Raw genomic sequence first — 26,983 nt, 5'->3', positions numbered from 1 at the left:
GCTGAAACACTGATAGTGCCAGAGGATGTGCTGCTGTGCTCTTCTCTTTGGCCTCCCTAGCAGGGAGCCAATCACTGGGCCAGGCCTCAAAACCCAATTAAAATTGTAGGTCAAGTTTGAGCCAAGCTCCTTGCTGTGAGAGCCAATCCTCCACAGACAAAGAGGCTGCCCCTGTTGCTCATGGACACAGCTCTCATTAGTGTTAATGAGAGCACATGCACTGACAGGAGATGTCCCCCAAGCTCTCTGATAGCTCCTGCCATTGGCAGTCTGGGGAGATGGACAGCATTTGTGGGGTTTTTCAGACGAAAATCAAAGTCAAGAAGGGATAGAGACAGCCCCTTCCCTCTCCCCTGCCTTTCAAACATGAGTGAGGAACAAAGAACCCAAATCAGATGGTTTTGTCTTGCACTGTGGCACTGGCAGGCTCTTCAGCAGATACAGAGACTCTGCCTAATTGAGGAGCATCCTGTCTTTGGGAGCTTTTACAGAGCCTTCTGCCAAATTATCCTCCTTCTGAGGGAACTCAATGTCACCTCCTTGACCTCAGCTTGCCCTGCTGTGGTCCCTGGCATGCCCAGTCAAGAGGAGCCCATCCTTCCCTCCTGTGAGGGCATTGCTTGGCTTGGGTTTCATTTTAGTTGTTTTCCCTGAGAGTTCTTGATGTCCCCAAATGCAGGCCACAATCACAGACTAACCCAGGATGAAAACTTAATTGACTTTTTAAATAAATTAGTGTCAAAATGCAAAACTTGGGGAATATTTTAGTTCAAAGGGCCAAGTCCCTGTTGGTGGAAAGCACTGAGATAAACAAACACAGTGAAGTTTGGACTGGTAGCCCAGACAACACGAGGCAAAGACTCACAGTCCTACCTATGTTGGAGATTTGGAGGGAAGCTGGCTGATTTTTTTGGGTTTTAGATAAAAGAGAATCTTAGAAAATAATCTTTCTGATACCTTTGAGGTGAGGGCAGCTTTGGGCAGGAAGGCAGTTTATTTCAGGACCCTGTGGCCATGGGGCAGCAGGGCAGAGGGAAGCTCAGCCTCTGCCAGGGAGAGCATCATCCAAACCCTGGAGCTTTTCTTGTAAGGTACCAAACACTGCAAGAATCTGAAAAAAGATTACAGATTGTAACCAAACTCAGTATATTGAGCAAACCTTCTTAAAGACTTGATATGCTGGATGATGGATGGTTAGATCCAATTCTCAGGGTGACCTAAATAATCTTTTGGCTTGTAGATTTATGAGAAATATTTCTGCCAATGAAATGATAATATTACTAAAAAGATTGGGGTTTATCTCTATATATTTATATGTATTCTCTATATATTTATATAGGTTTATCTCTATATATTAATATGGGCTGTATTCCTACAGCCCTTTGCCTGTGGGAAGATTAAAGGTGAAATGCCTAAAATTATAAATTCAACAACCACTTCTTTCCCTTCTCCTTGATGGGTCCTTGAAACACCCATGAGTATAAGAATTGTCCTGTTGATGGATAGTTTGCTGGTTTGGTTTTTTTCTCTTCCTTTTTTTCCCTTTTCCTTCCTCAGCAGTCCCTGAGGCAGGTCCCCAGCGAAAATATCTGTGCTAGAAAAAGGTGGAATATTGGAAAATTGTGGCATTAGGGTGGTGAGGGCCTGGCACAGGCTGCCCAGAGCAGCTGTGGATGCCCCATCCCTGGAAATGTTCAAAATCAGGTTGGATGGGGCTTGGAGAGTGGAAGGTGTCCCTGCCCTTGCCTTTTGCTATCCACCCAAAGACAGAAAAATTCCAATACAGGAAGTCAAAAGTAACAGATCCCCAGAATGGTTTGAATTGGAAGGGACATTAAAGATGATCTCGCTCCACCTCTGGCCATGGCAGGGACACCTTCCACTGTGCCAGGTTGCTCCAAGCCCTGTCCAACCTGACCCAGTAAGAGAAGCTCAATAGGTGTGTGCTGACAGCTGGGATCTCCTGTGTAAGCAAGAAATTATCTCTGAGGGAAGCTGCAGGCAGGCTTTTATTGAGGCAGTGACAAGGTGCTTGTGCATGCAGGATCCCATGATTGGAAAAGGCAGCAGGAGGAGGAGGATGGCTTTGAGCCACTGGGACAGATCCTGCACTCATCCTCTGGGAAATGCTCTTTTCAGAGCAGCCATCATTTCCATTTTCCCTTGGAGGGCTCTCTGAGTTTGCACTCCTTGGGTGCTGCAGCAGAGCAGGGTGAGGGATGGGGCACTCAGGTCAGTTTGTCTGTCCTTTGGCACTCTCACATCACTCCTCCACCACGTTTGGCAGCATCATTGTTCTGAGCATGCCAGGGCAAGGCTGCAGCCTTGGGCTCACTGTTGCACAGCTCTTTCTTGGAAGTGGCTTTTCACCATCCTTGGATGACAGAGGAGAGCCAAGAAACCAGGAGAAAAGCCAGCTCATGGAATCATGAAGCCTGGAAAAGGCCTCCAAGATCATCAACTCCAACCTTGAACCTTGAATTCAAGGGGGTGACGGCCCTTGAATGCCTCCTGAAAGCACCTGCCAGGCTTGCATGCCTCCTCTTTCTGAACCAGGGCTTTCTGGATTCTGGGGTTTTTTTGGAAAGGCCATCAGTGGTGCACATTCAAACATAGTCACCCTGCAGGGAGAAAAAGCTGCTGGGGGAATTGTGCTGAGGTGTATCTGGAGCAGGCTCACCTCTCCAGAGGATCCCACTGAAGAGCTGGGCACGTTTCACTGTCAAGGTTGGGATTTCCCTCCCCCATGCAGGCTGTTGGCACACGGAGCCCACAGGTGTGTTTAATCTCCAGAGCAGATTTTGGGGCTGTTGTTTTAATTTCCCGTTGAAGCACAGCTCTGCCCATTGTATTTTGATCTTATTTCTGCACTAGGAAAGCTCCCTGGCACTGCCATCAGCTAATTACAAGCATTAAATGTGTCCCACACTTAGGAATTATCTCCTGAAAATAAACAGGGGGCAATGGAAAATGCAGGCTGCCTTTTCCCCTGTGCAGGGGGACTGTGAGACCAAAATTCCACTCGAACAACACGGAAAAAAAGGGAATTGGATGTGCACCTGTGCCCAGACAAATGTTTGGGTTAGGTTCCAAACAGAATTTATCTGCCAAAAAGGATAAGGAAAATTGATTGAAACCTCTAATTGCTTTACAAGTTGCCATAATAAATTATGTATTAATGTAAATTATTTCATGGGAAAAGAACGTAGAGGAAACTTGAGCAGAAGGATCATGCATTATGTATAAAAAGGAACTGTAAAAATATTATAGCAGCACATTTGTGTCGCTGTAGTTAAAGTTGTGTCAGCGTTTTGGTTTTACACCCTTCTCTGTGGTTATGAGTGGCCAGTAAAATTTACTCTGTGTCACCAGAGGGGCACAGCAGTCATTTAAAAAGCCCAGGGCCATCACTGAGCTGCCTGATGTGTCTGTGGGTGCTCCTGGAGCTCAGCCTTTGGAAACCTGGCTGTGGTGCTCTGAGGGCGGATCCTGTTCTCTGTGGGGCAGTGCAGAGCTCTCAAGGAGGGAGGACAACACCCATGTCCCCAGTTTTGGGCTGTGACTCCAGTCCATGTGCACCACGAGGATTTGTTTGATGCAGTGAAGGTTTTGTGAGAGAACAGCTGGGTTTTGTTGAGGTGTCAGTGTTTATTTTTGCAGTTTTAAGTCAAAATCCAGAAGTAAGATGCTGTTTCATCCAGGGACACTAACAGCCAAGAAGGACCTGTTTAAGCAGGGCAAGAGCCCCTCAGGCTGCACTTACAGCGTGCTCTGGTTGTCCCTTTGTTCTCCAATAGGCAAAAGAGAGTTTTCCAGCCAGGCAGCTCACTTGCAGACCAAGGGGTTCTTGTGGTGGGTTTTATCCTGGAACAAATTGCTGCCTCAGGGTAAACCAGGCTGAGGTTTGTAGTTTAAGAAAATTAATACATGTTTAACTGCAGCAGAATTAATGGCTCCAGTGCAATTATTGTTATCAATGTGCACAGGATGGGACTCTTAGTCTTTAAAAACTGAGCAGAAAACCAGCTGCTTTTCCTCACTAAGGCTTTCCAGAGTTCTTTAATTATACCCTCGGCCCTTAGACTACTCCATTTCCAATTTTTTCAGGGCAACCTGCTTCCTACTTGCACCAAAAACCCATTTTCTGGGCTATCTGGAATTTTGGGACTGGTCAGTGATGGCTGAGGACTCGGAGGAGCCAGCTTGTGCCAGCTCACATTGTGCAAGGGGAAAAGCAAATAACCCCAAGCTGGGGCTGGGGGTAGTGGTGCTTGTACCATTTTCTTGGCCAGGTTTGGAAGATTTATAGCTGTTTGTGCTGAAGCAGGGGTGAAAGAGGAAGGTGTCCCGTATCCTCCTCACCAAGGCCTTTTGTACAGTCTCCGGCCAGAGGATCGTGGCAGCTTGCCATGAAAAATCGGCTTCTATTTCTGTTTCTTTTGTCTGCTGACCTGACCCAAGAAATCTCTCTGCTGGCAGCATAGTACAGAGGAAAAATAATAAAGATCTAAACATAGATGGAGTTGTCTAGAGCAGATTTCTCACTTTTCATTGTGTTTATTAAAATGAGGAGAGCAACAGTTGAAATGCTGTGCGGTTACTGCGGGCAGAGCCAGGCTGTTTGTGGCTGGAGCTGTTATGGCAGCAGCTGGAGAAGGGAAAAATGGAAAAATCGGCCCAGGGTGGTGCAAGGGGCCCCAAATCTGACCTCCTGACCTGAAACCTTAGTCAGAAGTGTTCTGCACTGTTGCATCTTCCCTACCAGGCTGGTACCTGCAGCTGCGGGCTAGGCACGGCTTTTAATTCATCCTTCAGTTGCCTGAGTGGAAATACCCAAAAAGCCCCCAAAATATTGCCTGGTTTAGATACAATCATGTGAAACTTGGCAGTGACGGTTCTCCAGCGCGGCTGGGCTCTGTGTGCAGCAACCAACGACACAAACAGGCACTGGGGAGAGGCTGTTGGCTGATGACTTTTTTCCACTGCAGCAGCTGGCGGGGTTGTCCTGCCATGGTTTTCCTGCTGAGCGTTGAAGGTGTATCTGCAAAGAGCCCCGTCCTTTGCAGGGCAGCCCAGCCCTGAGGGTGCTTTGCTTTCTTCTTTTGCTGTCAGTGGGATGTGTGTGGGAACGAGATCGTCCTCCTCAATCCTCTCTTCCGCCATGGCTGTCCATGGGAAGCTGGGGCAGGGTCTGGAGGACAAATCTGATAAAAACAGCTGAGGGAGCTGAGGGGGCTCAGCCTGGAGAAAAGGAGGCTCAGGGCCACCTTCTTACTCTGCACAACTCCCTGACAGGAGGGTGCAGCCAGGTGGGGATCTCCTTCCGCGTATAAAAGTAATAAAACAAGAGGAAACTGCCTGAAGTTGCAGCAAGGGAGGTTTAGATTGGATTTTAGGGAAAGGGCTGTCCAACCCTGGGCAGTGGTGGAGTCCCCATCCCTGGGGACTTATAAGCCATGTGGACATGGCCCTTGGGGACATGGGGCAGTGGTGGCGTTGGCAGTGCTGGGTTAGTGATTGGACTCAATGATCCTAGAAGGCTTTTCCAACCTCAGCGATTCTGTGATTCCATGTTTTTTAAATTCAGCTGTAAATTCAGGCAATTGTCAGTTGTGGAGCCCAGGACAAACCACACACATCTGAGACATGATTTAGCACAGAGATAACCAATAGCCACAACATTTTGCACCACTGAATTCCCCTTAGCTAGTGGAACCTGGAACATTCAGAGGCGTGTTTTTTTCTTCTTCTAGCAGTTTTGCTCCTGCTGGGACTGTCACTTTGTCTCTCTCTCCATCTACACCATGCAGCCCACTCTGCTGGCAGTTCAGGAAACCATATTCCAAGAGTTAATTAATTTGTACTGGAAAACGTCCCATATGCTACTCTTTTTGTTTATGGACGTAGAAAGCGAGTCGCGGAATTAATTAACGCTAATGCCTGTGCGTGTGTGTTGTTTTGGTTTTTTTTTCCCCCTTTCTTTTCTCCTTTCTGAACCAGAAAATGACAGATGGAGAGATCTCAGCAGGAAATGTCCACTCCAGCTCGAGCAGCCGGGCGCCAGCATCTGGGACTGCCTGTCGGACAAGGGCGAGGAGGGCTCGCGCTGGCCCAGGGACACGGCCGGCACCTGCTCCGTCACCAACCTGATCAAGGAGCTGAGCCTCAGCGACCCCCACGGCCACCCCTCCGCCCCTCCCAGCAAGCGCCAGTGCCGCTCTCTGTCCTTCTCGGATGAGATGTCGGGCTGTGGGACCTCGTGGAGGCCCCTGGGCTCCAAGGTGTGGACGCCGGTGGAGAAGAGGCGCTGCTACAGCGGTGGCAGCGTGCAGCGCTACTCCAACGGCTTCGCCACCATGCAGAGGAGCTCCAGCTTCAGCCTGCCCGCCCGCTCCAACCCATTGTGCGGTGGGCAGCCCAGGAGATCGGCTGCTGGAGGGCACGGGGGAGACAGGGTGGACATCCAGAGGTCCCTGTCCTGCTCACACGAGCGCTTCTCGTGCTCGGAGTACGGCGCGCCCTCGGCCTGCAGCACGCCCGCCTCCACGCCCGAGCTGGGCCGCCGCGCCGCCGGCCTGGCCCGCAGCCGCTCCCAGCCCTGCGTCCTCAACGACAAAAAGGTGGGCGTCAAGCGCAGGAGGCCCGAGGAGGTCCAGGAGGAGCGGCCCTCGCTGGACCTCGCCAAGATGACCCAGGTGAGAGGCGGCGGGGCTGTCCCTGCCAGGGGCTCAGGTGTTCTCAAGAGCCTTCAGCGTCCTCCAGGGTGGGTGGGTGGCATGAAGAGTGATGTGGGTGTTATGGGGAAGCACATCCTGCTGTCCAGGCAGAATAATCCCTTCCCTTCTGAATGGATTTCTTTGGCAAATCCATGCGTTTCTCTTCTCTTTGCACGCCAGGTGCACCATGTTGTCACTTCCTCCTGGCACAGGTTTTGAGCAGGAATATGTTAAACCCCACATTTTTGAGTTCAGGGGAGAGGAGCCTTGGGCCAGCCATGGTGAGATGAAGGCAGCACCCCAAGGCCCCCAGCCCTGGCTCTGTCAGGTGCTGAATTCTTACTGCTACAGGCTTTACTTGCACTTAGGCTCTGTAATTTTCCACTCTAGAGATGTTATCACGTTTCATTTTCAGTTGCAAACACAGAGCACAACCTCCCTCTTCGATCTGCTGCTCAGAGCCAGATAACAGACCTGAAGCACAAATCAGGGAGGGTTTTGCTCCTTGGTCCTCTCCCTGCTGGACCAAGTGACTGGACATTAGCAAGAGACAGAGCAAGAGGCTGCATTGAAGGACAATGTTTCCCTTCCACACTCATAAGATTTCCTGCAGTTTTATGATTTGACATTTCCCACATCAATGTTTTTCAGTCACGAATTCAATGACACCATCAGCTTGGTGTGGAACGGAGATAATGGGGGGTGTGAAGGTCCCAGGGCTCTCACTGTGGGAGCAGGGGTGCCCTGGCCACCTCCCAGGGTGGGATATCACCTTCTGCTGGCCTTAAAAATTCCCCCATGATTTCAGTTCCATGTGATTGCCTGCTGTGCTTCATCCCAGAGTTACCTGTGTTGGGTGTGTTTGCCCTAGAGGTTTTTTGTAGTGCTGGGGCCAGCACAGCCTGTGTGGTGCAAGGCATCCCCTTGTCTGCAGGGAAACTGCTGGGTGAAATTCACCCAACTGCTGAAACTGGGTGAAATTCACCCAATTCCAACTGTTGTCTGCAGGGAAACTGCTGGGTGAAATTCACCATATGGGTGAGATCCAACATTATATGTGCATTTTCGCCTTACAAGAACATGATATTTTATGGTATTCTCTGCTTGGCAGTGCAGAGGGTGTTTGAAGAAGCGCAATGGTATTGGAGGAAGAGGGCATCTTTTCCTCCTCCAGAGGAGCTTGCAGGATAAAAAGGGTGAAGGAGTCACATATTTGGGTGAAATCAGGCAAAAAACATGAGGATTGCTCTTGTCTTTTCATAAATCACAGCAACAACGTTTATTATGCCAAGCTTATTTTATTAGATAATAAGCTGGATGGACAGTCAAAACCACGTACATGTATTGCTATATTTACTGGCCACATGGTGGAATAGCACAACTGCCCCCTGGTTCTCTCTGTACAAGCAGACAAGCATCATTTCACTTCCCTGGAAGTGTTCAAGGCCTCGTTGGATGGGGCTTGGGACAACCCAATCCAGTGGAAGGCATTCCTGTCCATGGCAGAGGGTGGAATGAGATGGGCTTTAGGGACCTTTTTAGTCCAGACCATTCTGTGGTTGTCTGGCATGATGGAAGGGAGGGAAGAAACTCTCCAGGCTCTGGCTGGACAGACCTTTGTTGCCCTCTGAGGATGTTCTGAGGCAGCTTCTCTGTTGCATCAGCCCCATGTTTGTTGGCTGATTTGAAAAAATGGGCTTGGCCTAGGAGATCCTGAGGGTCAGCAGGAGCTTCCCTTTCCCTCCAATGGATGCTGAGGCCAGGCACATGTTTATAATTTGGATGGCCATGGCTTGGACATGGGTGGGTGATCCAAGGATGACAAAAAATCCAATCACTTGGATGTCCAAAAGCAGCTCAGTCCATGTTCCTGGAAAACCCTCAGCTTGAGGAATAGTTGTGTTTTCTCTGGCTGCTGTCCCTCACATCAAAACACCTTCCAAAGTGAGAAAGCAACGCCTGAATGCTCAGCATCGCTCCGTGTTGGGGTGGTTCATCCTCTGGGAGAAGTGATACCACAAGGGAAGGCTCGGGAGCTCCTCACTGTGTGGCACAAGCTCCGTGGCAATGGGGAAGGGGTTGCCTGGTGCAGCATCTCTCCTAATGTCCGTGGGCAGCCCATCTCCCAGCCCCTGCTGTCCCTCTGCTCCAGGCTGGGTGGCCGGAGCCGCTGCCGAACGCCCGGCGGTTGCTACAACCAACAACCAACAACAGCATCACTAAGGAACTCCCCAGTGGGATCCAGTCCAAGCAGCTCCCATGGATATTTTCAGTTTCCAGGCAGGAAACCCAGCCAGGCTCAGGTGCCCATGGCAGAGGGTGAATCCCCAAGGCAGGGCTGTGCTGCTGGGTGTGGGGCGGCAGGGCTGGAGCAGAGTGGGAAGAAAGGGGTTGGGCTCAATGATCTTGAAGGTCTCTTCCAACCTTGTGATTCTGTGAAAGCAGAGCTGTACAAGGGCCAGGGTTTCAGAGCTGAGGGCTTGTGGAGAGCAGCACTGGCAGGCAGCTCTTGGCGTGGGAGGACTGGCACAGAGGGACGAGCAGGATGAGGCAAGTCACAGGGAGCATTCTTGCTTTTGGTGGGGCACGGTCAGAGCCCTCCCCGGGATGGGAATGCCAGGAAAACCAACTAATTCCTGGTGGGCAATAAATGTGCTGGAGAAAACCCTGCACATTTGGGCATCCCCCAGGCTGCTTTTAATGCTTCCAGCCCAGGAGACTGCAAAGTTGGGTGATTTCAGAGGAAGAGCTGAAATAATGACAAGTGTCTGTTTGGCTGCACATGTGCTCAAGTCTGGGTTTGTATGGGGTAGAAACACCTCATGTGCAGTGGGCAAAGCATAGGACAGCCAAAGTGTCCAGACTGGACTTTCCAAATATCCACAAAGCACTCACTTTCCAGATGGGGAAGCTGAGACATGGGGCTTTCCCTGAGTCCTTGGGTGCTAATGTCAAAGTGGGAACTGAGCTTTGAGGTGCTGGGTACTGGATCAGCATCTGGCTCTGGCAACAGATTGGTTAATTTTTCACTTGTGCTGGTAACCATGTGTGTTTGTAGGCCTGAAACCTGGTACCATAATCAAAATAAAAATAATTTGACCTGAAAGAAATGTTTTCTTCATACTGGGAGGGATATTTAGGCCAGGCAGGAGAGGAGGGAGCTGCTCCTGGAAGCAATTACATGGCTACATAACTGGGCTAATTAAGAGAGAAAACTAAATGTTGAAGTTAAGCTGGCAGGGAAAATACTTAGGAAAATATTGCCTTTCATTCCTCAAAATCCTGGTTGTGTCTCTTCTGTCTGCAATTCCCATAGCCCAGAGAGAGAAGGTGAGTCCATATCCCTCCCTTTATTATTTGCTCATACGGCACCAAACCAGACAGGCTTCAGCTTTGGGCAGAAACCAAACCCAGCACATGGTTGTCATTGAAATAGCAACAATTTTAAAAAGCCACAGGCACCAGGACGATCCTTCTGCTCCTTTTAAATGCACATGAACTCTTTGCCTTGTGCCTCTTTGCCTTCAGACTGGGAGTGATCAGGGGGGTCTCGGTCAGGTGAGTGGGTGACGATGAGGTGTCATTTAATTATCCCAAGTCCAGAGGCAGGTGAGGTGGGAAGAAGCTGGTTTCTATCTTCACCCCAATCAAGGACAGTTTGGGTGCCTGGCTTGGCATCTCTGACCTCCTTAACATGAGGATATGAACCATCCTCTCATTTCAGTGTAGGGTTTGGGCTTGCTTTCCATCCTCAGCTTTTATTCCTTCTTTCCACATGAAGCACAAGCCCAAGGAGGGCACATCCCACCTCCCTGATCCCAGCAGTTGTTCTGGCAGAGTGCTAATGAATCTCCTCACATCTTGCTCTCCTTTCCTGGAACAGTGCTTTGGCCTCACAGCCCCAGGGACTGCGTCTGTAGTGGCAGGCCAGGATCAGAAATGATTGGGATCAGATTTTTCCATGAATTGTGAGGTTTTTCAAAGAGCTGGTTTTCCTTTTTCTGATGTGGGTGCATCTAAAATAAATGGGAAATGAGAAGTGTCACAAAGGTGATAGGAGGTTTCTTAGACCCCAGGAGTCCTCCTGGGCTGATTTTGGCAGCAATGAGTGGTTTTACCCTTTGCAAGTCACTCAGAGAAGCATCTGGGTGAATTAGGTGAGAAGATGGATTTTCTGAAATAAAATCACACTCTGCCAGGGATGCTGTGTGGTGAAGAGACACCCGCTGGGTTTTCCTCCCCTGTGGTGTGGTGGATTCTTCTCCAGAGGAACTTGACATGTCCCACCTCCACATCTGCTGCTTTCTGACATCTTGGTGTGAACATTTCCTGGGATCTCGGGCATTGTATGCTGAAACATCTCGTGGCAGCACAAACATTGGGTTTGGTGGCTTGGCTGAGTCATTGACGGGAAGCTGAGCCATAGGCCAGCCCTGATCTTGGTGTGTGCAGATTGCCTTCCTTCACACAGGCTCTGGGCAGCTGCAGGGGACACATGACATGTCCCCCACACCAGGGACTTCCACCCTCAGTGGGAATTTGCAATAATCCCCAGCTGTGGCCACGCAAGCCCTCGCTATCTCTTCCCCGTTCTGCTTCCTGCTGTCTGAAATTTTGACGTGGTGGTCACTGAGAGATTTCAATTTGTGTTAGGATGGTTCCAAACACAGCTATCCTTGATACAGATGTGGTTTTTAAATGGATAATTTATTTTTGTATATGTGTTTATATATAAATATATAAAAGAATATATGTAAATGTTTAAGGGCAGGTTAGATACAGCTTGGAGCAGCCTGGTCTAGGAGAAAGTGTCCCTGCCCAAGTCAGAGGTTGGAATGTGATGGTTTTGAAGTTCCTTCCAAGTCAAACCATTCTATTTTTCTAATTTTTAATGTATATATGTATTTGTTCAACCCAGCCATGTTCCCTGCAGCACAAACCCCAGACAGGAGTAGCCCTGGCTGGAAATGGAGGGTGGTGCTGGAGAGTTTGAAAATACAACTTTCCATGAAAAGAAAGGCACAAATATCTCAGTGGCACGTAAAGCTTCGCACTGCTGACAGGAATTGTCAGATGTGATGAGATACTGGTTCCTCCCAGTTGCAGGATCTTTGTATTGGTAGTAAATCAAGGCTTGGAGGTGGCTCTTGTGCCCCATTTCTGATGGCTCTTCAAGGTTTTAGTCCCTCCGTGAGCCTTCAGAGAAGTTGCAGTTTGAAGAGCTACTTCTCTCCTAACAAATGCTGTACTCCTGGTCTTTTGCTCCTGAGTTTTCTCCAAAATCCATTTAATTTTCTACAAAGGTTGTACCCATGGACACTGAGGATTCCCAGGCAGCTGTCAAAGCATTTCTCCTCTGTGAAGCTCTGTATTATGTAATGTCTTGCAGTATATGAGACAGAGAGTAGCGACTCTAGAATAAAGAAAGCAATTAGAATACAATATTCCTCTGCATCTTCATGGCTTATGGAGAGCATCTTGTGGGCATGACTTCATAACTTCTTCCCTGTGAGGGATGGGTGGGTGAGAGGGTGCTGGCAGCAGTGGGCACAGCTGAGGAGGAGGTGAGGGTGAAGCCCTGGGTGTGCCTGCTGAGGGTGAGCTACAGAGAGGACTTTGTGCCTGTTGTGGGAAGAGTCTGGGCACAAGGGGACCATTGATGTTGTCCCCTGGACAGACAGAGCCTTTCATGGGTGACTTCACTGCCCTGCGAGGAGCACGTGCCTTCAGAGGATGGAGTCATCTGCACCAGGCATCACAGGAGCATCCCCTGAAATGAGGATGTGTGCTCCCTGTGGTTTGCAGCTAAAATCAGTTAAAATTAGCTCCAGCCTGGGCTAGGGACCCAGAGGGTCTCCAGACATAGTGCAGAGTGTAATGCTTGTCGTGGTTGGGAGCCTGGCTGGCCCCTCTGCCTTGTTTTCCCTTCCAAACTTAGGAATGCTGGCAGTTTCCATGAGGATCCAGGCACAAAGGAGTTTGTACACTCCCAGGGCTGAAGCAAGCAACCCACCAGTTTGAAATGATTCAGACTGGTCTTGACACTGAGTGGGAAGAAATTTCAAACTGCAGGGTGGGAGAAGGGACCTCTCCTCTCTGAGCACCCAGGTTTTCCCTTGAGGGGTAAAAATCTCTAATTTTCACATAAGAAGATTTTCTGTTTAAGTTTTGGCACCTTTCAGGCTTGCTGGAGAGGGCAGGAGAGGTGCCAGTGATCTTGGTTGGCGTCAGCACCCACTTGAGCCGGTGACAAATATTTCCAAATGCAGTGATAGGCAAAAAACTGGAGGTTTTAAATTCCATACGTATCCCAGGAAATAGTTTGCTATTGATGTAACTTCTGAGAGAGATTCCAGCTTCCAAGCCCCAGTGTTTTCTAAATAAACAGGAATGAGAGTCTGCAAAGGTCAGTTTGTGGCTTGGTGGGAAAAAGCCTTTGGGTAAGGATCAAAAGAAACTAGTTTGAAGGTGGGAGGGACACCTTCCACTGTCCCAGGCTGCTCCAAGCCCTGTCCAGCCTGGCCTTGGGCACTTCCAGGGATCCAGGGGCAGCCACAGCTGCTCTGGGCACCCTGTGCCAGGGTCTCACCACCCTCACGGGGAACAATTCCTTCCCAAAATCACATTTAACCCTGCCCTATGGGAGTATGAAGGCATTCCTCCTTATCCTGTCACTAAAGTTCCTCTCCAGCTCCAGTTCAGCACCTTCAGGCACAGGAAGGGGCTCTAAGGTCTCTCCCAGTTCCATCCCATTCCCTCTCCTGCTGCTGGCTGTATCTTCTGGTCCTGCCTCCATCCTCCATCCCCTGCTCCATCCCACCACGAGGCTCAGGGATGCAGGGCTGAGTGCTGCACTCACAAGGGATGACAGGGCTGGGAACACAAACAAAGCTTGGCAGTGTCTGTCCCAAAGATGGACAAAATCCAATTGTATCCCGAGGATGCCCATCTGATTCACCACGTGCTCATTAACCCTCCATCCCCAGGCTTGTGTGCTCTGTGACTCCGAAAAACAGCTTTTGGAAAGCACAGGGATTCACCCTTGAAGGAGTCAGCATGCTCAAAAGTGGCATTTTGGCTCAAAAAAGCCAAAAGGGATTTTTCATGATGGTTTACAAAAAAACCCCAGCACTCTCGGAGCTACTGGGAGTTACTTGGAACCACTTGCCTTGCAAAAACCTCCCAAAGCATTTGAGGAAGGCAAAGCATTTCAGGAAATGGTGCTAAATAAGTAAATAATAAATAAATAAATAAACAAGGGCCTTTAATTTTTCCTTTCCAGAGAGAGATGCTCAGGGCTAGCCCGAGGCTGAGGCTGTGACAGAAAAATGAGGTGTGTTTTGAGTCTGCATTGCATTTGCAGGAGGTCTTGGCAGGTGGGGGCAGTGGGTGCAGGTGCCACACACTCTGGATTTTTAGTCATCCACAGTGTGATTTTATCCCTTTACTTGCTGGTATTCTCTTTTCACTGTTGCTGAAACTGTGACATGAAGTTTGGTTTTAAATTTTATAAGGTCCTGCTGTATCATTTAGGCCCTGAAGTGAGAACTACAGTGGCATAAGAGAAATGTTACTTCTGTGCTGAAAATGATGAAGTATGGAAAAGGAATATGGCTGAGAAAAAAGAATAATTCCATGTTAGTGATGTTTTGTCCTACTCTGGGACAAATCAAATCACTGAATTTCCCCAAAGATGAGCCACTCCAAATCCTGGGGTTTTGGCAGCTCTGGGGACAGGTCAAGTTCAGGTTTCCACTTTTCCACTGAAATCCATGGCACTGCAAAGCCATCACTGGGAGAGCAGCCCTGCCACTGTCCCCCCTGGGCTCCTGGCACTGCTGAGTGTGTTGGCAGGAGGGGCCTTGTTGGTTTTTGGGGTTTTTTTTTAATTTTTTTAAGGTTGGGATTGAAGTGTTAGAGATGGTATTTTTTAGGTTTAGATGTTTATTATTTTTATTTATGTTATAAGTTGTGAGTTTTATAGTATTTTATTAATAAGTTATAAAATGGTTAGCTATTTTTATATAAGGGTTTTTAAGGTTAAATGATTTAATTAATAAACGATACTTAAATTATTTTAATTTTAATTTCATAATTATTTGAAGTTTGTAATGTGGATTTTTTTGTTTAATTATAAAATGCTATTTAAACTTATGAAGAAGAAGGTAAAGAAGAAGGATTAGTTAGTGTTTTAAAATTTTTATTTTAGTTTTATATATAATACTATATTTTAAAACTTTAAACTTTAAGTTTTCTATTTAGTGATATTATATACTTCAAATTAAACTATACACTTGTAATCTTAGTGTTATTAGTTAATTTTGGAAGTTTTCTCTATAGCTTTAGGTCAAATGTAGTGTTTTCTTGGGGGGTAGAGTCTGTAAGTACAGAAAGTTTAAAATCTTGGACTCTAACAGGGCCTGCAGTGCCTCAGGGATCTGGATCCCCAGAGGATGCAGAGGAGGAGGCAGAGGTGAAAGGCTGGGAAGGGCAACCTGTAAATAAATAAATACACAGTGATCACTAATGACCTGTCTGAGCAAATGGATTTTTCCAGCTCATAGCAAAGGGTTTGGTGTCTGTTAGGGAAAATATTTGCTCTTGGCAGGAAATGAGGGTTTCCTCCAATTATTATTATGAATAGGAAAGGGCTGGGAGGCTGTGCTGGGCCTGGGTCCCCACGTGGGGATGCTGTGGGAGGCTGTGCTCAGGTGGGACAGTGGAACCCCTGAGAGGTGTTCAGTGCTCTCTGATTCCCTGCATTGCTGTATTTCTCTGTGACTGCTGGGATTTGTCTCTCCAGCCTCTCCCTGGGGCTCTGTAGCACCAGAGGGATTCCCACTGGTGGGTCACACATCAGCTTTTGCTTTTGCACTTATGGAATCTCCCTGAACATCCTCAGTATCACTGAGACAGCTACATACTCCAGAGACAGAGCAGAACTGTGAGTAAACCCAAATTATCTCCATAGGCTCCAAAGACAGCATCAGACTAATGGCTTAAAGCCTCCTTCTTGCTTTTTTGGATTTGTTTGTTTAATACTGTGGTCTGAAGTGACTTGGGAGGAGAACAGACACTTCTGAGCCTGCTCGTGAAAGCTGGTTTTCACACCAAACATAATTAAAGCAAAATTATCTGCTAAAACTTTGAATGCACCAATGGTGCCTGTTGCAAAATGAGGACTGGGGCTGAGTAAAGGTTTAGTGAGTGAGAAGGGAAAAGCTGGGAAGGCAGACCCTGAAGATCAGGGCAGGGATGTGGTACCCACCAGGAGCAGGGCAGGGAGCCATCCCCTGCTCCGGGATGCTGCTGCAGGCACGTTCTGTAGCACCTGGGCCTGGTGGAGGTTGTGGGGCTGCCTGTGAACTACTCAATGCCTCCAGAGATACAATTTTTAAAGAAAATAGAGCAGCAGACGAGTTTGAACTCCCTGACATGGCAGCACTGTGCCTAACCCAGCTCTGCCCTGCACCAGGCACACGGGCTCCTTTTGCTTCTCACACCCCCATCATTGCCTCCTGTGTTTTCCTTCCTCAGCTATTCCAGCATTTCTTTCCCAACACTTCATCACTCAGAGGAGTGAAACACTTCTGTGGGAGGATGGGTCGGTGCAAGCCCCCTGACCAACCTTCCCCCAGAGGCAATGTTGATTTTGGAAGCCACATGGGGTAGTGGTCACCAGTGCTTCTTGGGGCAGGGTGGCTGTGTCTCCCTCTTTTTGGGGTGGCCAAAATGCAGCAAGGGAGGTGCTGGTGAGACTGGGGCATCACTGAGAACGTGCTTGTGCCAGTGATGGGACAAGCTGGCAAAGCTGCTGAGATCCTCCTTTGTTATAAAGAGGAGAACTGGTTATTGGTGCCTCAGGATTAAGCCATGGGCCTGCTGGCAAAGCTGCTGAGATCCTCCTTTGTTATAGAGAAGAGAATTGGTTATTGGAGACTCAGGATTAAGCCATGCTTGCTGCAGCTCCCTCCCCGCATCCCTTACATCTCCACTCCCCAGGAAACCAGCCTGGGGATGGAGTTGGAGAAGATTGTGGGTGCCTCAAAGGCAGTGCAGAGCTTCAAACCCCAGTGATGTGTTTGTGTGTGTGTGTGTGTGTGTGCACGGCCCAAATCACAGCAGCTGCCATCATGAAGTTCTGCAGAGCTTAAAAACCAACTCAAGCCCATTTTCCAGTCTCATTTTCCAGTCCCAAGCACCTCTCCCTCCTCCTCAGCAGCACGGATGAGTGCTTTCCCTGGCACAAATGCCAGGCAGGATTTACCGTGATGAAACAACCAAAGCATTTATGTATAACGATATAAAGATAACAACCCAGGCTGGAGGTGTTTTACAGGAGATGTTTGCCTCAGAGAGTGATTTAAACCCGAGCCAGGCAGAGAATCCCCCAGTGGAGGTGACTTTGCTGGCTCGGGAGGGCTGGCAGAGGCTCATCATTCCCGCATGGAGCTCACTGCCCGCTTCCCCCTTCCCTTCTGGCACCGGGTTATTTTCAGCTTTCTGAAGCAACTGTAGCCCAGTGTGCTAACAGGAGGTGATGACAGCTTGGGAGGTAGGGCCAGTGCTGCTGACAGCTTGTAATGTTACACCTTTCTCGGGAAAATTGTGGCAATCACCTGGCAGGGTGAGGGGAAAAAAGAAAATGAAGGTGTTTGAGCAAAAGCTGTGATCCCTGCAGGGATCACAGTCCTGCTGATGTTTGTTCTGGTAGAGCCACCACGTTTGCCGGGATGTGTTTTGGGGAAGAGCTCACAGCTGGGTGTTTCACCATGGGAAAGTCAGACAGGGGAATGTTGCTGAGGGATTTCTCTAGCTTGTTGTTGGGGGTCTGCAGCCAAGAGCCCCACCCCTGATGGGGAGGGAAAACCTGAGGAAGAGGATGGATGCGAGGGGTGAGTATCTCCCTGAAGCCTTCTCTGATTGTAGCCTTGGTCCCTGCACAATGTGGAGCATCACAAGACCCTGTGGGAAGGAGAAGTAGCCTGAGCTTGGTCACCAGTTGATCTGGAGCAAGCCTGCAGCTTATTCCAAGTGACCAAGAATTTCTTATGTATTTTTAGATGATTTTTCAAGTACTTCCACTAGCAACGCCTCATTTTCTCTCTGAGGGCTTGCCCAGTGTGCTGGATTAAGGCAGCTTTGGGACGGGTTGAAGAAGAGTTCTTTAAGAAGAAGAAGAAGTTTCTTTGGGAAGAAAAACCAGCACCACAAATGGTCAAAAATGGGTCCTTGTGGTCAGTAAATGTGGTTTTGGTGTAAGGTGTGTTACAGATGCTCGCTGGGTGAAGTCAGGATGGCCAGAATCATCTCCCAAAATCCATCTGTGTTGGATTCCCACAGTTTCCCTGAGACCAACAGGATTTGAGGTGCCTGATACCCCTTTTTGTCTGGCACTGGAGGCCAAGGTTGTGGAGAGGCTTGGAGGGGCCCAGGGCTGCCTGGCCACGGGGAACAAGCACCACATTGTGCCACCAAACCTGCTCTTTTCTGGCATCAATAGAGACCTGACTGCCTGGTTTCTCCAGCTCAGCACCTCAGCACGTGCTAAATTCACCCCATAAATAAAAATTAAGCAAAGAACTCTGGAAGGGCTGCAGACAGACACTGCATTGATGGTGGTGGCTGATCCACTGCTGCTCCACAGCCAGCCCATGGAATGCTGGCTTGGTGATCACCGTCCTGGGGGGAACCTCCTGACCCCAGCCACTGGCAAGGTGAGCTGTGGCATTTTGTGGACCTGTGAGAACTTGCTTTCTGAGCTGCCAAACCTGCCTCAGAGGGAGTGTCTCTGCCCAGAGAGCACCCTCTGCACGTGGCCTTCCTCCACCAGCAGCTGCTGCAGCACCAGGACCATCAGAAGGGGTTTTCCATCCTCTTGCATTCCCTGCAATGACTCAAGGGTTGCAGTGTGTGGATTTGAGCAGGGAAAATGAGCCCGTTGGCTTGCTTGCCCGCCCAAGTCCCATAAAATGCAAAATTTCACTGAAAGTTCAAGTAACTTCATGGCTGTTCCCTGAGATGTGTCCAAGCTTGGAAATGCTTTTCTTTTGGATGGGAAGAATGTGCTGTGGACCTGTTGAGTTACTCTCCAGTCTTCATCCTCCTTCATCCACCACCCCAGGAATCACTCATCTCCTCTCCCACCCTCTCAGGATGCTCTATCCCACCTATAGCAGCCCAGCATGTCCACACCTGGGTACCAAACCCTGGGAAGGGCCTGATCCAGGAGATGAGCTCGATTAAGAAGGAAAAAAAGTAACATTCCCAAAAGTGCCAGAGTTTTGTTTGTAGGAGGGATTTGCCCTTCTGAGAGGGCTGTTGACTTTCAGGAGACCTAGGCTGTTCAAGTGCCTAAATCACTGTTGGAAATATGCTTACAAATTTTGTGAAGTGCTTAGAAAATATTTCTACTATGTCCTCGGGCCTTCTGCAGTGGTAATTATGAGTTGTCCATTAACCACAGTGTGCAGCTCTCTGCTTGAAGCTGCTGCATGCTCAGCACCCAGAAGACAGAGCATGGTTGGGATTAAAAAAAAATATGACCAGGATGACGTGAGGGCTGGGTGCAATTGCATACTTAGAGAACAAATGTCCTTTTTTTCACACGGGCTTGGGGTTTGTGGGTTTTTGAGGGTTTCAGAGACTGAAGGCCATGTGAAATGTAGCTTCCCCCAGCTTGGGCAGTGGCCAACTCCTCCTGGGGCAGCAGGAACTTCTCTGTTTAGATAGAGCAGCCTCTGCAATGACTCTTTTTACTGCGTGCATGGGGCAGTGCAGCACCCAAAGCCTCTAGTCCATGGGTCCAACTCAGCACAAGGCCCTTTGGTTTGTTAAGAACTGGTTGGGGTGTGATGCAGAGCCCCTGCATCTCCTTTAGGGGCTCTGTAAATGGGTGATCTTCCTTTGTTTACAGTCTGGGGTAGGTTATTGTGGTGGAGTTTCTCCCAGCTCACCTGGATTTGAATGAAAAACCCTCAAGCAAAACGTGCCTAATTCCCTGGGAATGCCAGTGGGGATGTTATGGAGCAAGGTTGTGTCTCAGGCTGTGTGTTTGGTCCTGAATTGGGCCAGCCAGAGCAGATGGAGGCAGCAGCTCTGTCACTCTGTGTCACCAATGCTCTGTTGGGCACTGAAGTTCTCCTGGCTCCCTCAGCTGCTCCTGGTGCTCCAGACCCTTCCCTTGCTCCATTCCTTCCTCTGGACACTCTCCAGCCCCTCTTTCTTGTCGTGAAAAACTGACCAGTAACAGGTGAACATCTCTAGCTAGTGAGGGGGCTGTCTTCCTCCCAGGGATTTATGGAATTCCCATTCAGGCCTATCCCATGGGATGTGTCCAGGCCAAATGTCTGAGAAATGAACGCTCCATCACTCACTGGCTTGATGAGAGGCTCCACAAGCTGCTGAGATCCTCCTCAGCCTCCTCCTGCTCAGAGCACGCACTCTGCCATTGGCATGGCCTCGTTATTTCCATTGGCATTCAGTCATGAGGGTTTAGTTTGTTCTTTTAAAAACCAACCCGGGCTAAAGGCATTCCCTGGCAGGTGAGCACGCTCGTGGCCAGGCTGCATCCCTGGGAGGTTCTGCGTGCTCTGCTCCAGAGGGTTTGGAATGCCTGCATGCTCCTTGTCATTCTCAAGAGCTTGAAACTGTTTAGAAGGCATGACAGTACATAAACTGAATCAAGTTTCTGGCCACGGTAACCAGGCGTGGAGACTCAGGGAGCAGACAACTGTGCTCGCCTGGTCTCTGGTGAGGGGAACAGGAACAGCCATGAGCCATCACAGAGGAGGGTTTAGCAGGACACAAGCCCCAGCTACTGAAAGAAAGTGCTGAAGTTTCTCTTGGCTAATAAGGGGAGTTGTTGGAAATGTTCATTCATTTTTGGTGAGCTCTGTTCTGCCTTACACATGGAACTGGGCGACGCATGGGGTGGAGATGGTGATGGGACCGATCCAGAGCAGGCTGGGGCTGGTTTTGATGCCGTTGCCTTTTTGCAGGGGCAGAGGGCCACAGGACCTGCCATGGATGGGGAGATGGAGGGTTGCAGCATCTCTCCATCTCCCGGGGACCTGCTGAGTCTTCCTGCTGCTCTGCTTGTTTCCTGTTGGGCTGAGGGAGCTCAGATTTGGGGTCGGGAACACTCCTAGCTCATCGGATTATCGGACCGGATTATCCCGGTCTCTATCTCAGCTGCCTCTCTCCCCTTCCTCTGCAGAACCGCCAGACTTTCAACAGCCTCACCTGCCTCAGCAGCACGGCCGAGGACGGCTCCCAGCGGCTGCCGGGCCCTCAGGCGTGGGCGGCGGCCCCGGAGGTGATGCCGGGCCGGACCCCCGCCTGCACCCCGGTCCCGGAGCCGCCCCGGGCCCGGCCCTGTGAGCACCGGGCCAGCAGGGACGACCTGTCCTGTGAGGAGGAGGAGGAGGGCACCGCCAAGGAGGAGCACACGGCGGCCTGGCGGAGCACCGAGAGCCTCTTCCAGCTGGATGGTGAGCTAGACATCGAGCAGATCGAGAACAACTGAGGAGGGAGCAGCTCTTCCCGCCCGGGGCTCTGAGGGCTGCCAGCAGAGCCAGGGAGGGCTCCTGGCTGGCGGCAAGTTTGTGGGATCCTGTCACTGCTCCCCTCCTGCCAGCTGGAGGGGACCAAGCAGCTTTGCCAAAATTTCATCAGGTATTTAGAGGAATTCGTGTGCATGCGTGTGTAAATCTTGAAATTCTTTGTAACTACTGTAGCCAGAGATCAGCCAGGCCGAGGAAAGTGCCTGTCCCACAGGGAAACCAGGCACGGGGATCGCCAAAAACTCAGAATCCACGAGTAAATGGCTTTTGCCAGGATAGGGGTGGAGCTGATGGAGCTGGCCATGCTCCCACAGGCCCTGCCTGTGCTAGTTCAGAAAGGAGAAACCACCACCCCTGGGACTGGAGAAAAGGGGGGGGAAAGCAGAATATTGAGATTTGCAAAGCGAGCACTGGCTGGTGGCCCCGGGATGGCCACGGTTCCTTTCCTCCGGCCGCATCCCGTGTGGCCTCAGCACCCCCTCGCTCCCCATGTCCCTGGCAGTGCCGTGAGGAGGAAATCACAAGTGAAGTGTTTTCCTTAAATTTAATAATGGCAAGAGCTGGATTTTTACTCCTTTATTTTTAGTTTTCCTTTTCCTGATGAGGAATTAAACAGATCCCTGGCCCATGTGGGGCAGCATCCACAGCAGTGCTTCTCGGCGCTGAATGGGGATGCTCAAATGCCTTCCTTCCCTATTTTTTTCCTTCCCAGCCCCCCTCTCTCAACTCCTTTGGGAAAAAAAACCCTACTCAGGCTCTGTGCCACCCTCATCTGGGTTCCCAACACCCTGTTTTGAGCAGGGCTGGGCTGTTTACCCATTTACCAGCAGCTGTGCCCACTTTGCTACCCAGGGCATTGCTGCCACCCTCTTTTTTTTGGCTTTACTGTGAAGGGCTGCCTGCCCGAGGCACGTCGTGGAGGGGTTACTTGACAAAGTCAGCTGGCAAAAGGCTGAAAATCCAGGTAGCAGCACTGAAAGCTTTTCCTCTTCCTGTGCCTTTTTAAAGCACAGATAAAGTGGTGACCATTATGTTTGTACGATATGAATTCTCTTTGCTAAAAATAAGCTGTCCACTTGCTAACAGGTTTAGAAGGACACATATTTCTTTTTTATCCCTCTGGTGGTTTTTTTTATTATTTGTTTGTTTGTTGAAAGCTCTAGGAAAGCTGTATAAATGGCTTACAGCATCTTCTGGATTCCTTCTGCTGGTTCCTTCAAGCTCAGGGGGTCACTTCCTGAGCTTTGCAAACCTGAGAAAGGAAAAAAATCATTGATACCAACAGCAGCTGAAGACAGGACATTTTTAATGGGGTTCAGCAGCCCCACTGGCAATGCCTTGAGGGTCCATAACTCAGAAAGGCTGAGAGCTGCTGGTACAGGTTTCATTCATCATTTCTGGTTATGTTAGTGCACTTTTTTCCACAGTGGTTTGGGATGTGTGTGGCATCTCGCACCACAGTGGAACCCATTGGTTGTTACCCCTGTCCTGGCACTGCTGAGGATTTGCTGGTGGCTGTGGCTGTGTCCACTCCCTCCAGGCAAGCAGGACAAGCCCCAGATATTCAGGGAGAGGATGACAGGGATGTCTTTTCATTTTGGGGAACCCTCCAGCTCTTTTAAAAGTGTCACTTTATGCATCACTTAGAAGAAAATATATCCTGGGTTAATTTTTATCCCTCCTGTTGTGGAGGGTCCAGCCACGCCAGTGTTTTCCCAGGCTGCTGCCCCTCTGTCTGTGCCCCTGCAGTGACACCCTCACAGCAAAGTTCTTGGCTTTGAGTCTTCCTGATGCTCCATCCATCCCTCCCTCCCCACCACTGACAGGTCCTGGTCTCGGGGCACACAGCTCCTGCTGGCCACAGGCACCTCCTCAGCTGAGCAACAAAGGGCAAATTCACCCCAACCCACGTCCAGCTCTCACCTGGGCATCCCCAGGGCTGGAATTCCTAAGGGCTTCTGTTTTCTTTCCAAGGGCTGCTCCTGGTGCCACGCTAACCCCCCAGAGTGGGAAGGTGGCCAAGGGACCACGGCCCAGCTGTCCTGGACCTGGTGGCCGACGGGCCACGGCCCTGCTGTCCTGGACGTAGCCGTAGCATTCAGTTTACATTCAGCACAACCCGTTTGCCTTACTAAAAATGCTTCTCCAATGAGTCATGGCCTTAGACTGGGCACGTTGGCGTAGGCACAGACTACAGTTAGCGACAGTTTTGAGGCCACAGTGGTGTTCTGTTGGGTATTTCTTGTTGGGTTTGTATGATTTCATGTACTTATTCTCAGTTTAAGAAAGCCTTACTTTTTAAAATTTTTTTTCTCTCTCTCTCTCTCTCTCTCTGTAGAGGTAAAACATTTGTGGATTTATATATATATAAATATATATATAAATAAAGTAATTAAAAATATTAAATATAATATAGTATGTGCCTCAGATTCAGGGGACATCCTGTTGATTGTAAAGTCAGAAGTGGTGTTGCTCCCCTGGTGTCAGGAGATCTGTCCCCTAGGCAGTGGGAGAGCAGGGCATCCCCTGGGGGTCTTGCTCTTGGTTTGTAAAGGACTTCACCTATTACACAGATGTTTTGGGAGCCCCCCAAACCCCCAGCAAACCCCTGCTGGCTGCCAGAATGTGATACTAAAGTAATATGCAGACAAGGGATGTTATTCCTTGCTAGGTAGCTAAAATAGGTTCATTATTGTGAAGGGACTCAGTGGCTTGTCCAAGGTGTGACCCAGTCTGGGCAGCAGCTGTTTTGGGATGACACCAAAGCTGTGGCAGCAGCAATAAAGGTTCTTCATCCTGAAAAAAAAAAATAGGATTTTAACACAGAAAGTCTTAGCAGGCACACAGGAATTTTGCTGTGTGTTTTGCAGATGTAGCTCTTTGAGCCTGTCCTATGAAAGAATACATGAAAAAAAGAGAAACCAACGAAAAGAAGCGTTTGTAAAATAGATTGTAATTTTTCCACGTGCTAGCATAGCCTGTTTGGCCAATAAAATTGTCTTTCAAGTGCATTGTTTGAAGCTCCTGGCTGCCCAGGCAAACAGACTGACGTAGGATGTTCTAGGATTGTAGCAGTGCTTTGCGGCGTGTGTGGGTTCCGTGTTTGAGAAAGAAAAAGAAGAGGATGGCCAAATAAAAAAATACACAAAACAAAACAAAACAAAGCAGAAAGATGGGAAGAAGAATAAAAACAAAGCCTTCTGAAGCTATGACCTGTAGTAGCCAAGTCTCGCTGGCAATTGCACAAGCGCCGCGGGCCGAGCGTGTCCGGGAGGGGCTGCCCCAGGTGTCCCCTCCCCGGGCGGGCCAGGAGGCTGCTCCTGCCCCCTCCATGACTTGATTGCACTAGAGCAGCTCAATCTCAGGAAATTGCTTGTTACTTTTACTGTGTAAATAAAGCTTCCTGGTTCAATAAGCCGTGTCTGGACTCTCTGTGCTGTCCCTGCGGCCGGGCACGGCTGTGGGGTCCAGGGAGGTTGGGGACATGGGGACATTGCTGACCCTCAGAGTTGTGGCACTGGTTGGAGTTTGATGGGCTTGGAGTTTGATGGAGACCCCTCCTCTACTCCCCTGGCTGCAGCTCCTTGACATCTCTATAGGTGCTGGGAAGGGATGTCCCAAAAAATGGGTGGGGGTCAGGAAAGCCCTCAACCAGGAGTCTCCCTTGGGGTGTCTGTGGAGGAAGGGTGTCCCAGCCATGGGGTGCACAAGAAAATGGACATTTTGTGATATTCACATGCAGACAGACACAATGCAACCTCCCCATTGCAGGGGGACATCTCCCATGCCTCCCCACCAGCCTGTCATTGAGCTGTAACACAGCCAAAGATATAAACAACAAAATGCAAACTGAAGTGCCAAGTAGCACCTCCTTCTTTGTGTTTAGGGACAAACATAATATCCTGCCTCTTAAAATCTAAACTCAAATCTAAACTCAGGGCCCACAGCAGGCCAAGGGCACATGGGGGTTTTAAAGAAGTTCTTGGGGAAACAGGGCAGTATCTCCCTGCAGCCTTTGCAACCTGAAAAGTAAAACGGCTGCACTTCCTCCAGCAGGCAGTGTAAAAACTTTCATGACAGATGGCAGGATGTTTATCTGCCTAAACTTAATCAGATTGAAGTGATAGGCTTAGTATAATAGAACAAAAAAGGGAAGAATTAGGGGTTAAAAAAGAAATTCTCAGTGATCCATCACAGCCTGAACGTTTGACCAGGGTTTCCAGCATCCTTCCGTGTGTGTGGATGCTGACAGTACCATACACTTTGGCTGAACCACTACCCAGAGGACAGAAGATGCAAAAACAGACCCAAAAAATTGCACTAAGGTCATTTTCCCAGATGTAGTTTATTTTATTAGAACTTAATTCCCAGCCCCCTTTCCCCTGCTGTCCCCAAGGGGTGCTGTGCAGCTCCAGGGCCAGCTGGTAGCTCTGAAAAACAAGTGTTCCAACTCTCCAGAAACAGGCAGCATCATTTTGGTGTCCTTCAGTGAGTGGGGTCATCTTCAGCTGTTGGGACTGCTGGAAACAGAGCTGGAATTATCCTTTACCTCCTGCTTGCAGATGCAGAGAGCAGTGGCTGAATGTAGAAAGTGGCCAGCACGTGCTGCCTGAGAGTATGGATATATATTAAATATATGTCACACAAACATAATTACATTATTTCCTTGGTTCCTTAGAGAACTGAAACAGGTTAAAGCCCAAATAGTCTTGCCCAAAGCCCAAGAGGGTACAGAACTGCTGATATGTTGATTAAAAGGTGACTTTTGCCTCTAAAAGGTGACCCTTGCAAACACTACCATGTGTCAGTGAGGGTGGGTAGAGGACTTGATGGAACAACCCCTAATCTTTTAATTTTTTGACCCATTTTGAGCCCCTTCCATGCTCTTGCCAGGTGCAGCATGGCCAGGTGTTACCACACATGCTGCAACAGCTGCACTGCAAAACTGACAGGGGGAGAAACCAAAATCCCAGGGGAAGGGCTGCAATGCCTGCAGGCAGGGAGCAGCTCCTTTTAGAAATCCTTATTCTGATGAGCAAAAAAAGGCAAATCTCATGCCTGTCCTGGCAGCAGGAGGGGGCTGAGCTGGAGCTGAGCTGGTGCAGCAGATTCTCAGCAGGCATGTGGGACAGGATCAGGCTCAGGGGATTGTTCAGTGAGTACAGAATCCTGGAATCCCACAATGGTTTGGGCTGGAAGGGACCTTAAAGCTCATCCTACTCCACCCCAGCCATGGGCAGGGACACCTTCCACTGTCCCAGGCTGCTCCCAACCCCATCCTAACCTGACCTTGGGCACTTCCAGGAATGAAGCAGACACAGCTTCTCTGGGCAAACTGTGCCAGGGTCTCCCCACCCTCACAGGGAGCGATTTCTTCCCAAAATCCAATCTAAACCTGCCATTTTGAAGCTATTCCCCCTTGTTCTATCACTACATGCCCTTGTGAAAAGTCCATTTTCAGCTGGAGCAGTGTCTGACTCAGCCCTGGCAGCTCAGGGACTGCACATCTAAGATTTTAATGGGGAGAGGCAGGAAACCCACACCTCCTCCCACACAGGCTGCTCACAAACCCCCCTGCAGAGGGAAGACAGAGACCATCAGTCCCATGGCCTTTTCCAGCTTTTTCTGGTAGGGAAAAGCATTTCAGGTCCTGTAAACACCTCTGCCAGTGCTGACCCAACTGAACACAACGACAAGACAGGC

The 26,983-nt window shown here is 49.4% G+C and overlaps 1 protein-coding gene across 2 annotated transcripts in view; it reads left to right on the top strand.

The window, feature by feature from the left end:
• The window catches only part of FAM53B (family with sequence similarity 53 member B), a 45,534-nt gene extending 20,870 nt beyond the window's left edge, over window positions 1–24,664 (top strand). For both annotated transcript variants that reach the window (XM_030951489.1, XM_030951490.1), the window contains 2 exons: window positions 6,001–6,695; window positions 20,935–24,664. In XM_030951489.1, the coding sequence (XP_030807349.1) occupies window positions 6,001–6,695; window positions 20,935–21,243 (1,004 nt within the window). In that variant the 3' untranslated portion in view covers window positions 21,244–24,664. The remainder of the gene's footprint in view (window positions 1–6,000; window positions 6,696–20,934) is intronic.
• Window positions 24,665–26,983: the final 2,319 nt, after the last annotated feature.

This window comes from Camarhynchus parvulus, chromosome 6 (assembly GCF_901933205.1).
Source record: "Camarhynchus parvulus chromosome 6, STF_HiC, whole genome shotgun sequence".
Classification (NCBI taxonomy): Eukaryota; Metazoa; Chordata; class Aves; order Passeriformes; family Thraupidae; genus Camarhynchus; species Camarhynchus parvulus.
This window is presented reverse-complemented; position numbering and strand designations above follow the sequence as displayed.